The 15,914-nt window shown below is 48.7% G+C and overlaps 2 protein-coding genes across 2 annotated transcripts in view; both read left to right on the top strand.

Moving 5' to 3' along the window:
- The window catches only part of LOC141078000 (uncharacterized), an 84,061-nt gene that overhangs the window by 56,170 nt on the left and 11,977 nt on the right, over positions 1-15,914 (top strand). The window lies entirely within an intron of this gene.
- On the top strand, positions 1,254-2,576 carry LOC141077990 (gastrula zinc finger protein XlCGF66.1-like). Its single transcript, XM_073564781.1, has 4 exons — positions 1,254-1,262; positions 1,894-2,043; positions 2,173-2,352; positions 2,436-2,576. Exons 1-4 carry the CDS (start codon positions 1,254-1,256, stop codon positions 2,574-2,576), a joined length of 480 nt encoding a protein of 159 aa, XP_073420882.1.

Raw genomic sequence — 15,914 nt, 5'->3', positions numbered from 1 at the left:
ACACCTCGTACACACACGGCTCCGCTCCGTACACCTCGTACACACACGGCTCCGCTCCGTACACCTCGTACACACACGGCTCCGCTCCGTACTCCTCGTACACACACGGCTCCGCTCCGTACACCTCGCACACACACGGCTCCGCTCCGTACACCTCGTACACACACGGCTCCGCTCCGTACACCTCGTACACACACGGCTCCGCTCCGTATACCTCGTACACACACGCTCCGCTCCGTACACCTCGTACACACACGCTCCGCTCCGTACACCTCGTACACACACGGCTCTGCTCGGTACATCTCGTACACACACGGCTCCACTCCGTACACCTCGTACACACGCGGCTTCGCACCGTACACCTCGTACACACACGGCTCCGCTCCATACACCTCGTACACACACGGCTCCGCTCCGTACACCTCGTACACACACGGCTCCGCTCCGTATACCTCGTACACACACGCTCCGCTCCGTACACCTCGTACACACAAGGCTCCGCTCCGTACACCTTGTACACACACGGCTCCGCTCCGTACACCTCGTACACACACGGCTCCGCTCCGTACTCCTCGTACACACACGGCTCCGCTCCGTACACCTCGTACACACACGGCTCCGCTCCGTACACCTCGTACACACACACGGCTCCGCTCCGTACACCACGTAGACAAACGGCTCTGCTCGGTACATCTCGTACACACACGCTCCGCTCCGTACACCTCGTACACACACAGCTCCGCTCCGTACACCTCGTACACACACAGCTCCGCTCCGTACACCTCGTACACACACAGCTCCGCTCCGTACACCTCGTACACACACGGCTCCGCTCCGTACACCTCGTACACACACGGCTCCGCTCCGTACACCTCGTACACACACGGCTCCGCTCCGTACACCTCGTACACACACGGCTCTGCTACATCCACCCTGTAAACCCCTCCTGACCCCACACATAAACTTCCCCTCATCCAGCACCATGACAACCAGCACAGCAGAGTCCTGCACACACTGAGGCCCCTGATCATGTGACCCCTGACTCCTCCCCTCCTGTGACCTCATCACAGGTCCTGTGTGCACAGAGCAGCCATATATGTGGCAGATGCTCCTGGACCTTCTGCTTTCTGGGCCGGTTCCTCCTGTGAGTCCTATTAACCCTTTCGGTCCCTGTGTTATTCTTTCCTTAGTTTCCCTGTCTCTGTGTTTCGGGTCGTTGTTCTGTTCGAAGACACAGCCTCCACCCATCTTCAATGCTGTTAGTGAGAGAAGGCGGTTGTTGGCCAAAATCTCCCGATACAAGACCCCATCCATCCTTTCTTCAATACGTTGCAGTTGTCCTGTCCCCTTTACAGAAAAGCCCCCCAAAGTGTGATGTTTCCCCCACTAGGCCTTGCAGTTGGGACTGTGTTCTTGAGGTTGTACCCATATATTACATATAGATAGAAGATTCCAGTGCGGGGAAGACGGGAAACCTTCATATAGACGGCCGGTGGGGAAGGAGGCAGTGACCGACTCTGGCCAAATCTGTCTCTAGAGCCGCAGTAGAAGGTGAAGATGTCGTCCTCATCAGGAAGGAGTTATTTCTCATGTCGCGTGTAATGAATCTCTCCTGCAGTATTGCTAATGCCGATTCCAGTGTCGGTAATGAGAGGAGAATTAGCGTTATGGAAGATGAGTCTATGAGGAACGTGTTCAGCTGCCGACTCCGAGGAGGAAACTGCTTGTTGTCTGTGGCCTAAATATATAGGTTTTATTAGTAGATGTCAGGGAAGAAAACTAAACCCTGTAAGATAATAAATCTCCTCATATGTTTCCCTTATTATCTCCAGTAATTGTATTATTACACAGGATTCTTATGATGTTACATCGGATCATCTTCTTCTCATTCAGGTCTCTACAATATCGGATCCTCTCAGGGAAGATCTTCTACAGAAGAGAATTTTCCTGATTTACCCATCAAGGATGGATATGGACAGAGACAAGATGGCGGAGAGGATGTTACACCTCACCCTAGAGATCCTCTTCCGTCTCACTGGAGAGGTGAGAGATTCTGATGACGTCACATTGCATCATTCTTATCTATGGGAATAACAGATGGACAGAACTGGAGAGGTGAGGACTCTGGAAATGTCTGTAGTGAGATTTATTAATGTGTCTCTCCATAACCAGGATTACACAGTGGTGAAGAAGACCTCTAGTGATCGCTGTCAGGACCCTGTGTCTGAGGGATGGGGAAGACCCCTGAGCCCAATCACGGGGCCTCCACCTCACCCCCTGATCCATGAGGACATCAATGACCAGAAGATCCTAGAACTCATCTACAAGATGATTGAGCTGCTGACTGGAGAGGTGACACTGCTGGGAATGCTGGGACATTATACAGTAACACTATGAAGGGATCGGGGGGATGACGGTATCATTGTATGTGTCAGGTTCCTATAAGGTGTCAGGATGTCGCTGTCTATTTCTCCATGGAGGAGTGGGAGTATTTAGAAGGACACAGAGATCTGTACAAGGACGTCATAATGGAGGTTCCCCAGCCCCTCACATCACCAGGTAATAGACAGGACTAAATACACACAGCCTATAATTATCTGTATGTAGAGAATGAATTCAGTCCCTGTATGTGTTTCCTCCAGATCTATCCAGTAAGAGGACAACACCAGAGAGATGTCCCCGTCCTCTTCTTCCACAGGACTGTAACCAAGAAGATCCCAGTGCTCCTCAGGATCATCAGGTAGATGGAGAGAAGGTGTCAGGAGATCTCCCCTATGATGTGTAGACGGCTGTGAAGGTCTTGTGCTCAGTCTTGTTTTATCCACCAGTATTATATGTTTTATACTTGTGTAATGAGAACGGTGGAGATGGCAGGATTAGAGCTGATCATAGATGGGACTTCTCCATCTGTCGGTGACTTTTACAATATTTGTTTCAGGGTGAAGATCTGACCCATATTAATACTACAGAGACAGATGTGAGAGATGATGAGTGGTGTAAAGAGGAGATTCCCACATATGACTACCCAGGTGAGTAGTGACCACTGAATGCAGAGACGTCACAGATTCCTCTCAGTCACCGGCTGTGGCTGCTTTATCGGTGGTGTAGTCCGGCCGTATTACCATGATCACCATTTTGTCTCTAGATCACAACATTCTCCACCCAAAACTGTTCAAATGACTTTGGGCAGTGAAAGCCCTTTTCTATAGAACTTACAACCAATTACATTGTTTCTGATCCTAAGGAATTCAGATTACTGCACAATCTCTCCTGAAATGGGGAGCAATATTATTTTCTCTAATCTTCTGCTCAGGATCCATAGTAGCTCCAATGCTCCACCATAAATGAGGGCAACTCTAGTTTACTGTTGTTTAATCTGTATTTGTAGTTTTCAGTTAATGAGATTTCTCGTGCTCTGGGGCGGGGCTGTGGGCGGGGCTTTATGTGGTGCTCTGATTACATATTCCTCTGTATTGACTTATGACAGGTCGCTGATCCCTCACTGACCTGCCCCCATTATTACATAATGCATATAATAGCATTGATATTATTGGTGATAATGCCTATAATATTGTGGCCATTGTGAGGCTTAGAAAAAAATTACATCCAGCAAAATGTCAACTTATCCAGATGTGTATTGATCACCTTGAACCTTCAAGTGCTTCACAGAAGTTAATTACGTAGAGCCGTGAAAATAAAAAATCATATTTTTTTCTCAAAAAATGATCGCTTCTCTCTCACCCATGACAGCACCATGGAGAGAGGGGATCCGCCCATCAGGGACAGGAACCTACAGATAAAAATGGTGGCACCTCTCCTCCACCCCTGGTTGGGTTCCTGTCCCTGACGGGTGACCTACAGAACCGCAGCAGCTTACCTAATAGGAGATCCAGGGCTGTCCCGTCCGGGGGCTCACAGCGGGGAAGCCCCTGTCATGGCGGGTCGGTTCCTGAAGCCGCCACCGCTGCAGCCGACGGGCTCGACAGGGTGAGCTGGGGGGAGAGGACTGAGCCGCCGCTCTGGAAAGGATTCTGGGGCTGGTGGGGACCCGGGACACACACGGGCAGCGCCATGGTACAGAGGTGTACCAATATGGTGCTGCCCCAGAAATGGACAAATGACTTCTGAGTCAGCGCACTGCGCACTCCCCGGGGCAGACAGCGGTGCAGTCTGGTAGAGGAGGTGACGTCACGCGCCGCAAAATTCGAAAATGAAAGTGCTGGAATTGCTCCTGGCTGTAAGCGCCCTGTAAGTATGGAAGACAGCGACCAGCAAGAGGAGCAGCAGCTCAAGCAGCAGCCTAAGCAGCAGCCCAGGCAGCAGCAACACCAGCATCACCGGCAAAAAGAGCAGGACAGGAGTGATGGCCGATCCAGTCGCCACTCCACGCAACGCAGCAGGTCGGCTGCAAGGAGCAAGTCGCCATCCTTGGATCAGCCCGTACGGGACCTGAATCCACCTCCCGAACCGATACCTGCAGCCGCGCATATCAGGTGAGTGACCTTCGAGAATGTTCACCATTGTAATAGACTTCTTTTCCCTTATCAGGGAAAAAAGAAGGGGGAACAAAGAACAGGGAATGCCCCACTTATAGCAGAGCCCTGCGAATCCTGCATACAGGAAGTTCTTTGTGAGGAAACCCCGGATTTCGCCTTGGACCTAAGTGCTGTAATCAGATCAGAGGTTCAGAGTGCCCTTTTATCCCTGAAACAAGGGGAAAAAGTTAAAAGGAAGGACGCTGGAGTGGGTTCCCAGTCAGAAGTCTCGGCGTCAGGGGAGGTTACCTCACATACCTCAGTCACCGGCTCATCATCCTCAGACGAGGAAACGGGAGGCCATCATTGTTTTCCCCCAGAGGAGGTAGACACGCTAGTTAAGGCAATAAGATCTACCATGGGGGTGGCAGTCCCTCACCCTGATAGGTCAGTCCAGGACATAATGTCTGGGGGACTGGGCCAAAAGAAACAGAGTGTTCCCGCTAAACGAGAACATACAGGGCCTTAAAAAAAGAAAAGGGAAAAACCAGAGTGGAAAAACTCCACGGTCCCTTCCCTTAAGAGGAAATATCCCTTTGATGAAGAGGCGTCCACATCTTGGGACAAAGCCCCGACACTAGACGTAGCTGTCGCCAAGGCCTCAAAAAAGTTTTGCACTCCCCTTTGAGGACACTTTTAGGGTACTCTGAAGGACCCCTTAGAGAAAATGGCCGATACCTTCCTCAAGGGCGCTTGTGAATCAGCTGGGGGAAATCTGAAGCCAGTTATTGTGGCAATATGTACCTCCAGAGCCCTTATGGTATGGGTGGATCAACTAAAGAGACAGTTAAAGGAAGGTACACCCAGAGAGAAGATTCTGGAATCTATTCCAGTAAATAAGGGGAGCGGTGGCATTCTTGGCGGACTCATCAGCTGACTTGGTGAGATTATCATCTAAAGCAGCAGCCATGTCAAACGCAGCCCAAAGAACGTTGTGGCTCTAATGTTGGCCAGGGGATTTACAAACTAAAATGAACCTAGGTCGATCCTCTGCGAAGGGAAGTTCCTATTCGGGGAGACGCTAGATGACATCCTCCAAAAGGCAGGGGATAAAAGAAGGGATTCCCAAATCTGGGTCCTACAGTGTTTGAGGTCCTTTCGTAACAGAAAGTTCTTTCAGAGCAGAAATAGGATGACAGAAGGAGAGATATGGGGATTCTCTTCGGTAACTCGTCCCGAGACAAGAAACCCTCTTGGTGACATTTGCCCAAGATGGGGGGGGGGAGTCTAAACCTTTTTCTCCCAGCTTGGAGGGAAATCTCGAACAGCCCTTGGTTGGTAAGTCTGATTGGCTCGGGCCTAAGGATAGACTCTCTCTCTCCCACTGTAATGTAATGTCTGCAAAATATGATGTTTTCTGTTGGAACCTTCTAGAAGTCTCCCATTTTCTTATCAGGACATTGCAGCCTGCCATGTTGCTGCAAATCCCCCCTTTCTCTTCCCCCACACACACACACACACCAGTGTCTTCATGGGCACAGCTCTGTGAAACCTGAAACCGTCCATTTCCTGTGATCTAGGAATGTTAATTAAGCTAGTGGAAAAGATGTTCCTTTGTTCTCAGATCTGTGGCTGAATGAAACTATGGGTGATATTAAAGAGACTGTACCGTAAAAACCATACGCAGCAGAGATATAAAACCCACATTTCTGCGAAGGGCACAAAGCCAGCTGTCTAAACCCCTTAGTTTCACGATTCTCGTACTTCTAGAAAATGAGATATGGATTCCTTCTAAACGGTGTGTCCGAAATACTGCATATTTGGTCTTGAATTATTGTAATCAACAAACTACAAAGAATGATACCATGTGCGTGTTTGTGCGAACTTCCTCCTGCGAGATACAGTTATATTAAGTTTTGTAGTTTGATTCTAAATCCAAGAGTAGGGGGCAGACCCTCTCCAGACTGCCCCTTCCGTGATGTCACACAGCAGAGGCTATAAGGCATTCCCTTGGCAAAACCAGTTCAGAGCAGCTGAAGTCCTCATGCCAGAGAGACGTGCCGATGAGTGGCGACGTTTGGTTACGTGCCCCTCCCCCTCCAGCCACATGGGATGCCTAAAGATTCATAAGCAACCGTGAGTGTACTTTCTGTTTTCATCCACTTTTGTTTTATACTTGTATCTGTACATATGTAATGTCTCAACTTTATAGCAATTTTTATCTATATAATCACTGCCCTCATTTTGGGGAATAAATGATATAATAATTCAGTCTGTCTTCATGCTCTTAGAAACGAACTATATGCCTTATTTAGATAATCGCTACTAATTTGGGGTTTGTCACGGACCCTCTTAATTAACTCTGTGATTAAGTAAAGTGTGGCTGGTGGCAGCGTGGTGTGCGCGGCTGGCGAGACTAGCTGGCAGTACAGAAGGGTCTTATATTGCTGAATGAGGGGCTGCGGCCACAGCATTGATAATTCCTTACTGCAGTAGTCTAGAGGCCAGTGCACAACAAGCAGCCCGTCCGGCGACTAATTATCCTAGGTGCAGTTCCCTGACTGACCTGAGGGTAAGGGGGGCGCCGGAGAGCTGCGAGTTCCAAAGTGGAACTGAGAAAGTGGGCTATACATAAATCCTCGCAGTTCTTGGAAGGTTGTTAGCAGAGGTGAAGGCATCCAAAATAACCCCCCCTGCGGTAAATTGTTAGAGCAAGGTTAGTTTGCTGCATTTTGGTCACATGGTGCCAGTGGTGGGATAACTAAGATAAGCCCCCACTGTGCCTGTGATAGCCGTGTGCCGGCAGTGTGTCGCGTCCCTCCGTCCATTGATACACCCGTGTCAGTGGTGGGATTGTGACAAATTGGTGACACAGGGTCTGCTGTCCGTCACGTTTTGGTGGCAGCGGGACCCCCGTTCGTCATATTTGGTGGCAGCTGTGGGCTGTTCATCACACACCTCAAAAATACGTGGTAACTCCATACTCCATAAGATCTATATGAGAACAAAAAACTCTTGGAAATGAGGTCCTAAGTTTACTAAAGAAAGGAGGAAATGGAGTCAACCACCAAAATCCTGTTCCCTCACTGCCTTATGACAGTATTAGATCTCAGCGACGCATACTATGACGTCCCCATCCACAAAGACTACCGAAAATACCTCAGACTGCCGGTCTCTATAAATGGCGAGATGAGTTTCAATACAGGGCCCTTCCGTTCGGAATATCTATAGCCCACGAGTTTTCACGAAACTAGTAGCAGAAATGATGGCCCACCTAAGGCAGCAGGACATATTAATAATTCCATGTTTGGACGACTTTTTAATAGCAAGCGACTCGGCTCAAAATGCAAGGAACGGAGGGACAGAGTGATGAACACTCTACAGAACCTCGGCTGGCTTCTAATCCTGGAAAAAATCAAGGTTGCAGCCCAGCAAAATTCAGGAGTTCCTAGGACTAACACTGGAATCAAACACCCAAGAGTGTTACCTCCCGGACCACAAAAAGAGAGAATTGCTCAAATGATAGCAAAGGCGATTCAGAACCCTTCCATGACACTAACAAAAGCAATGTCACTACTAGGCTCTCTCCTCTCTCTCCGCCTGCCTGCCGGCGGTCCAATGGGCACAGCTACATAGGAGAGATCTCCAATGGGATCTATTAGCCAACCAGTTAGCATTAGGAGGTCACTTAGATGGTCGCATTACCCTAGATTCCAAAACTTCATTAAATAGCCTGTTGGGGAAACACAGACAATCTATCCAAAGGGATTCCGTGGGTAATAAAAATCACATATAATTACCGCGGATGCCAGTCCCAATGGATGGGGAGCACACATGAACAGCAGGGTGGCTCAGGGGGAATTGGGAGGCCAGGAATTAGAAGCCTCCTCAAACCAAAAGGAACTCTGGGCAGTAGGCTATGCCTTAACACACTTCCTATCCATGCTGCAAGGTCATCATGTCCGCATATTTTCGGACAATCAAGTGACAGTGGCCTATATAAATCACCAGGGGGGGATCCAGGTCCCGAGCCCTAATGAACACGTCCTCCAAAATCCTCACCCTAGCCGAGATAAACCTACTATCTCTTCCTGCACTGCACATACAGGGAACAGAGAACCAGACAGCAAACTTTCTGAGTTGCACTCAATTGCGCCAGGGAGAATGAGCCTTAAAACAGTCCATTTTCGGCAGATGGTGGAAATGTGGGGAATCCCAGACATAGATCTGTTTGCCGACTACAAAAATACAAAAAGTGGAAGCATTTTGTCCCCTAGACCCCAGGGGGAATCCTCGGGCCCTGGACGCCTTGATGCTCCCGTGGACACAGAACCTAACGTATGCCTTTCGCCTGATCATTCTCATTCTGGCTGTCATAAGGAAAGTCAGAGAGGATGGGTCGAGAATGATACTGATAGCCCCCTGCTGGCCAAAAAGAACTTGGTTCTCCTGGCTGAGAATGCTCTCGATAACTGACCCCTGGATCTTACCAGATCTCCCAGACCTACTGTCTCAGAGACCAAGGTTACACCCTCGGGCAGTGAACCTCCATTTGACAGCATGGAATTTGAAAGGGCACTGCTGAGGAAAAGGGGGTTCTCCGAAAGCCTAGTTTCTACACTACAAAAGAGTAGGCAACCGACCACGACGAGCCTATGGGAGAACTTTGAGGAAATTTCTGTCCACCTCCGGGACAAGGGTTCAGGACGGGGTCCAGATTGAAAGAATTGTTGAATTTCTGCAGAGGGGCTTAGAGCAGAGACTGGCGGTTAACACACTGAAAGTACAGATAGCAGCCATAGGTGCCCTTTATAACCAGGATATGGCAGGCAGCCCCGGGGTAACATGGTTTATTAGGGCCGCAACCAGGTCCAGGCCAATAGTCAGCCTGAAATTACCATTGTGGGACCTGAATCTCGCATTACCCGCACTAACAGGTCCCCCGTTTGAACCTATCCAGTCAGTACCCCTAAATATCATCATTAAAAACCGTGCTTCAGGTGGCGCTATCGTCGGCTCGCAGGGTGAGCGATATTCAAGCTTTATCAGCGGCGCCACCGTTTACTAAAATACTAGACGACAGAGTCATCTTAAAGCCTGACCCGGCATATCTATCTAAAGTAGCATCACATTTTCATAGGTCCCAGGAGGCAGTCCTTCCTTCCTTCTGCCCAAACCCTAGGAATAGGGGAGAGGAAAGATTTCATACCCTAGATGTAAAGAGGTGCCTAGTTCAGTACTTAGAGGCCACCAAAGGATGTAGGAAGGAAGGCTCTCTCTTTGTGTGTTTCCAGGAACCTCGGAAAGGACTCAAAGCATCTAAGAGTACCCTGGCAAGGTGAATAAGGGATGCGATTGCCAGGGCATATTCATCAAGTGGAAATACCATCCCGGAAGGGTTGAGAGCCCATTCCACAAGAGCGATGGTGACCTCATGGGCTGGAAGATCGGAGGTATCTATAGAACAGATCTGTAAGGCGGCCACCTGGTCATCACCTTCTACCTTTTTCAGACACTATCATAGAATCATAGAATCGTAGAGTTGGAAAGGACCTCCTGGGCCATCTGGTCCAACCCCCTGCTCAAAGCAGGATTCGCTAAATCATCCCAGTCAGATGTCTGTCCAGCCTCTGTTTGAAGACATCCATTGAAGGAGAACTCACCACTTCTCATGGCAGCTTGTTCCACTCATTGATCACTCTAACTGTCAAAGTTTTTTCTAATATCTAATCTGTGTCTCCTCCCATTCAGTTTCATCCCATTGCTTCTAGTCTTTCCTTGTGCAAATGAGAATAAAGTTGATCCTTCTACAATGTGATAGCCCTTTAGATATTTGTAGACAGCTATTAAGTCTCCTCTCAGTCTTCTCTTTTGCAAACTAAACAATCCCAAATCCTGCAACCTTTCCTCATAAGACAGGGTTTGCAGACCGGTCACCATTCTGGTTGCTCTTTTCTGAACTTGTTCCAGTTTGTTGATGTCTTTTTTTAAAATATGGTGCCCAAAACTGGACACAATATTCCAGATGAGGTCTGACCAAAGAGGAGTAGAGGGAAATAATGACTTCACGTGATCTAGACTGTATGCTTCTGTTAATACATCCTAGAATTGCATTTGTTTTTTTTTGCTGCTGCATCACACTGTTGACTCATATTCAGTCTGTGATCTATTAGTATACCCAAGTCTTTTTCACATGTGCTGTTGCTTAGGCCTATTCCTCCCATTCTTTGCATTTTTCCCTGTTAAAAACCATTCTGTTAGTTGCTGCCCACTTCTCCAGTTTATTTATATCTTTTTGAATCCTCTCTCTCTTCTCTATTATTAGCTATCCCTCCTAGCTTTGTGTCATCAGCAAATTTAATCAGTTTACCCTCAATTCCTTCATCTAAATCGTTGATAAAGATGTTGAACAATACAGGGCCCAGGACAGAGCCCTGTGGTACCCCACTTGAGACATTCTTCCAACTGGATGTGCAGCCATTTACAACCACTCTTTGGGTCTGATCACTAAGCCAGTTATGAATCCACCTAACAGTTGCCTTGTCCATTCCATACTTAGCCATTTTATCAATAAGGATTATATGAGATACTTTGTCAAATGCTTTGCTGAAGTCAAGATATACTATATCTACAGCATTTCCTTGATCCACCCAATCAGTGATTCCGTCATAGAAGGAAATTAAGTTAGTGTGACATGACTTATTAGTTACAAACCCATGCTGACTCTGTTTAATCACTTCATTCTTATCCAGGTACTGACATACATGTTGTTTAATAATTTGTTCAAAGATCTTTTCCTGGTATAGAAGTCAGACTCACCGGCCTATAGTTGCCTGGGTCCACCTTCTTCCCCTTTTTGAAGATAGGAACAACATTTGCTTTTCTCCAGTCTTCTGGGACTTCTCCTGTTCTCCAAGAATTTTCAAAGATTATGGAGAAGGGTTCAAAAATTTCTTCTGCTATCTCCTTCAGTACTCTGGGGTGTAATTCATCTGGACCTGGAGACTTGAATTCATTTAGGTTAGCTAAGTGTTTCCTCACTATCTTTCTGTTTATAGATATCCTGGATTCTTCTATTCCCTTAATAGGACAGTGAAGAACAGTTGATGTCACATTTCCTTTCTGAGAGAAAACAGATGCAAAATAGGAATTTAAAAGTTCGGCCTTCTCAACATCCTGTCTTACGTTTAGATCTAGCCTCTACGTCTGACCTGACCTTTGGGAGAAGGGTCCTTCAGGCTGTGGTCCCTCCCTAAGCTACAAATCTCTGAAATTCTCTCCGTGGTGCTGTTATGGGTGAGAGAGAATAGCTTAGATACTCACTGATAACGGTGTTTCTCGGAACCCATGACAGCACCCGCTTATTCCCCCCCTTCATGCGTGCGGTGAGCACGTTTTACTGTTCGTAGATTGGTTTTCATCTAGACACGGTGCTTCTTGATAATTTGCAACATTACAATGTTATGTATATTCTTTTGTTGTTAACTAACCTGGAGACCCTCTGATGCTCTGTAACCAACTGGGGGCGGAGGAGAGGTGCCTCCCTTTTTATCTGTAGGTTCCTGTACCTGATGGGCGGATCCCCTCTCTCCATGGTGCTATCATGGGTTCCGAGAAACACCGTTATCGGTGAGTAACTAAGCTATTCACCCTCATTTTTTTTCCAAAGGGTAACAGGAGAAATTGGACGCCAAAAGTTGTTGAGCAATTTCTCCTGAGTACGCCCATACCCCATATGTGGAAGAATACTACTGTTTGGCCGCATGGCAGGGCTTGGAAGGGAAGGAGCACCATATTGGAGAGCAGATTTTGCTGGAATTGTTTGTGGGTGACATGTCACATTGTCAGAGCCCCTGAGGTGCCAGAACAGCATAAGCCCCCAAAAGTGACTACATTTTTCCAAATACTTCCCTGAATGAATTCTTCTAGTGGTACAGTGAGCATACTGACACCACAGATGTTCCATAGAAGATTATACCATTGGGCAGTGAAGAAAAAATAATTACTGTATTTTTCGGACTATAAGATGCACCCCAAATTTTCAAAAGGAAAATAGGGGAAAAAATGTGCCAAATGGGGGTCCATCTTACAGTCTGAATTCAGCTTATCGGGGGGATCAGCACAGGTGCAAGAGTGGTCACAGAGGTTGTTTGGTGGCCCACGCTGATGCGGTGGCCTCCTGAAAATCCCATCCCAGGCTGGTGTGGCAGCGGTGCTCTGTGCTGGGGTGGCAGCGCTCTGTGCTGGGGAGGCGGCAGCGCTCTGTGCTAGGGAGGCGGCAGTGTTTTGTGCTGGGGCGGCAGCGCATTGTGCTGGGGTGACGGCAGCGCTCTATGCTGGGGCGGCGGTGCTCTGTGCTGCGTGGGGGGGCTATGCCGCCATTTTGTCAAAGCCGGAGGCCCCTGCAGCTCCATTGCTGCGATGCGGTGGCAGAGATCTGAATCCAAGCATGCGCCGCCCACGGCGGCCATTTTTCCGGAGACCACCGCATCCCAGCAATGGAATTGCGGGGGTCTCCAGGCTATGACAAAATGCCAGCGGAGCTCTCCACGCAGCACAAAGCACCGCCGCACTTTAGAATAAACCCTAACAGTAACTAACAGTAACCCTAACAATAACCCTAACTCTAGCCTCAACACTAACCCTAACTCTAGCACTAACTCTAACATGCCTTATCTGTTTCTTTTTACTTTATAGTAAAATCGCTGACTGACACAGCTGTTTGCAGCAGCACTTGTAACACTGTTTCTCCTCTAATGTCTCACTGACAGGAGATCTGAGGCAGATTGCCCGGAAAAGTTTGCTGCTACAACAAACTTATCTAGTGATTTGTCTCATTGGCTGGTGTGACACTGACGTCATAAGGACCTGAACCAATCAGGTCTCAATGAGGTCGGGGGTCACAGGAAGCGCTGTGTGCCAGAATCCCCCAGTTATAAGGTACATGGGGGGCCCGATGAGCACAAAACCGCTGACAAGCGTCGGCGGTGCACAAAGTCCTGCTAGCGCCGACGTTTATCTACTCTTGGTGGTCACAAAGCGGTTAAGTTAAGGGTACCAAAATTCCTGTCCAGGCCTATTTCATGAGTTAAAAAAAAAACAAAAAACTGGAGTCTGAACTGAGAAAGTAAGTTAATGTGTATTCACAATGTAAGTGCATATTAACACATGACCATTAACCAGAGAAAGCAAAAAACACAAATATCCTAAAATAAAAAATATATTTCATGAGTTTTACTTTTTCTTAAATACTGTGGAAGCATGGTTAAAAAGCTATGGTGTAACTACAAAGTTATGGGCCCCTATGCAAACTTTCAAATGGGGCCCCCCCACCCCGGGCTGCCACTAGGAGTTTCGGGGACCCCATACTGGCAACATTTTTGGGGCCCCCTTGAGACCAGCCTCCATCCCCCGAACTGTCCACAGCCCCATCGTTCCCATAATTCCACCCCCACATAGAGAATGAAAGGAGCAGAGGGCAGATGTCTGACTTGCTATACCATAGAATATAATGCCGCCCCTCATATTATATAACACAGCCTCCCCCATAGAATATAATGTACCCCCCATGGTATATAACACAGCAGCATAGTATATAGCACAGCATCACTGTTAGCGTGAGTGGTCTGGAGCAGGAAACCCCGGGAGTGGACCCTCTGGACCGTGGCACCGAGGGACCCCGGGCGAGCTGCCAGGTGGAACCGACCCCTATACAGGGACCGTTAGGAGCAGGCCCAGGGGTTTGAGTACCACGGTAGCCGGTACCAAGAGGGGCGGCTCAGGATGGATCGGAGTAAGACTGAGACTGGAGTAGGATGGCAGGAACACTGGAGGCTGGACTGGAGTAGGACGGCAGGAGCACTGGAGCCAGGACTGGAGTAGGACGGCAGGAACACTGGAGATAGGACTGGAGTAGGACGGCAGGAACACTGAAGGCAGGACTGGAGTAGGATGGCAGGAACACTGGAGACAGGACTGGAGCAGGAACACAGGAGACAGAACTGCAGAAGAGAACAAGGAACACGGGTAGCAGGACTGAGAAGCTGCTGCTGCAGGGAGCAGCCGAGAACGGAACTGCAGGAGCAGAGCGCACACGATGTAGCGAGGCCAGAGTGCTAGGAAACACAACGATCAGGCGCCTCCCTCAGGGGAAAGCGGCCTGATATGGCCCCGTCTGGTCCACCATTGGTCCAAAGGTGCTTCCGGGTCAGGGCACAGCCGGAGCATAAGAAGCAGGAAGGAGGCGCGGCCTATGGTGCATGCGCATAGCATGCAGGGACGGCATCGGTCGCGAGCCCGTCTCAGGTGACCGCCGCGGCCGTCGGGTGGAGAGAGGCTGCGGCATGGGAGCGGAGGCCAACTGCGGCGTGGGAGCGGAGGCCGGGTGAGTATGGCGGAGCGATGTAACAATCACATAGTATATAGCACAGCATCACATGGTATACGGCACATTACCGCATGGTATACATTACAGCACCCCCCATTCTATACAACACAGCACCCCCATGGTATACAGCATCGCATGGTATACAGCCCCCTTCATGGTATATAGCATCGCATGGTATACAGCACAGCACCACATGGTATACAGCACAGCACCCCACCATGGTATACAGCACCCCCTGTTGTGAATTCGCTTTCTGGCCTCCCTCTGGTTATTACTGAAGGTAGTGGAGCTGGTCAGTTTGACAGAGGGATTGCGAGTTCTCTTTCTGGGCTCCCTCTGGTGGTTACTGGAGGTAATGGAGCTGATCTGATTAACAGAGGCTTGCCACCTGATAATGAGGACGACGATTGGAGATCTGGGGTTTCAGATTGGGATTTAAGACAGCCGACTCCCTCTATCCCTGCTGGTGATTTTCTTCTTGCCTCCTGAGGTCTGATGTTTCCAGCTCTGTCCCTGCATGTTCAGCTAAGTGTTCTTTTGCTATTCTGTTTAAATTTGATCTGGTTTTGTCTATTTCAGTTTTGTGCAGGTCAGCCAGCTCCGGCTGGGGCTGTGCTGAATCACCGTCCATATGTTACTGCTTGTGCCAGTTTGTTTTTGTCCCTTATTAGATTGGCCTCTTTTTGCTCTGCTTTCAGAATATACCAGAGTGCTGATATAGTGGGTGAAGTCGTGTGACTTCAGTGTTTTTTTGCATCAGACGTGTTGGACTTTTTGCAGGGCTTTTTGCGTGATTGCAGACAGCGTCTTTCCTTTCCTGTCCTGTCTAGTCAGTGTGGGCCCCATCATTTGCTCAGTCTATTTTCCTGCCTGCGTTTGTGTTTTCATCTTGTCTCACCGACAATATATGTTTGAGGGCTATCTATTCCTTTGGGGTTTGCTCTGGGGCAGTTTAGATTTCCCCTTTCTTGCTTTAGGCTTAGTTAGCTCTCCGGCTGTGCCGAGGCGTCTAGGATCATCGTAGGTACGCTCCACGGCTACAGCTAGTTGTG

Source organism: Dendrobates tinctorius, unplaced genomic scaffold (assembly GCF_039654945.1).
Source record: "Dendrobates tinctorius isolate UK_male_01 unplaced genomic scaffold, ASM3965494v1 ptg000489l, whole genome shotgun sequence".
NCBI classification, from domain to species: domain Eukaryota; kingdom Metazoa; phylum Chordata; class Amphibia; order Anura; family Dendrobatidae; genus Dendrobates; species Dendrobates tinctorius.
Note: the sequence above shows the minus strand (reverse complement) of the source record. Positions and strands in the feature narration are given on the sequence as shown.

Excerpts from the sequence above, each read along its gene's own strand:
- LOC141077990 (XM_073564781.1), top strand. Across the intron at positions 2,044-2,172 it reads TCTTCCGTCTCACTGGAGAG|GATTACACAGTGGTGAAGAA; the intron begins GTGAGAGATTCT and ends CTCCATAACCAG. Across the intron at positions 2,353-2,435 it reads TTGAGCTGCTGACTGGAGAG|GTTCCTATAAGGTGTCAGGA; the intron begins GTGACACTGCTG and ends TGTATGTGTCAG.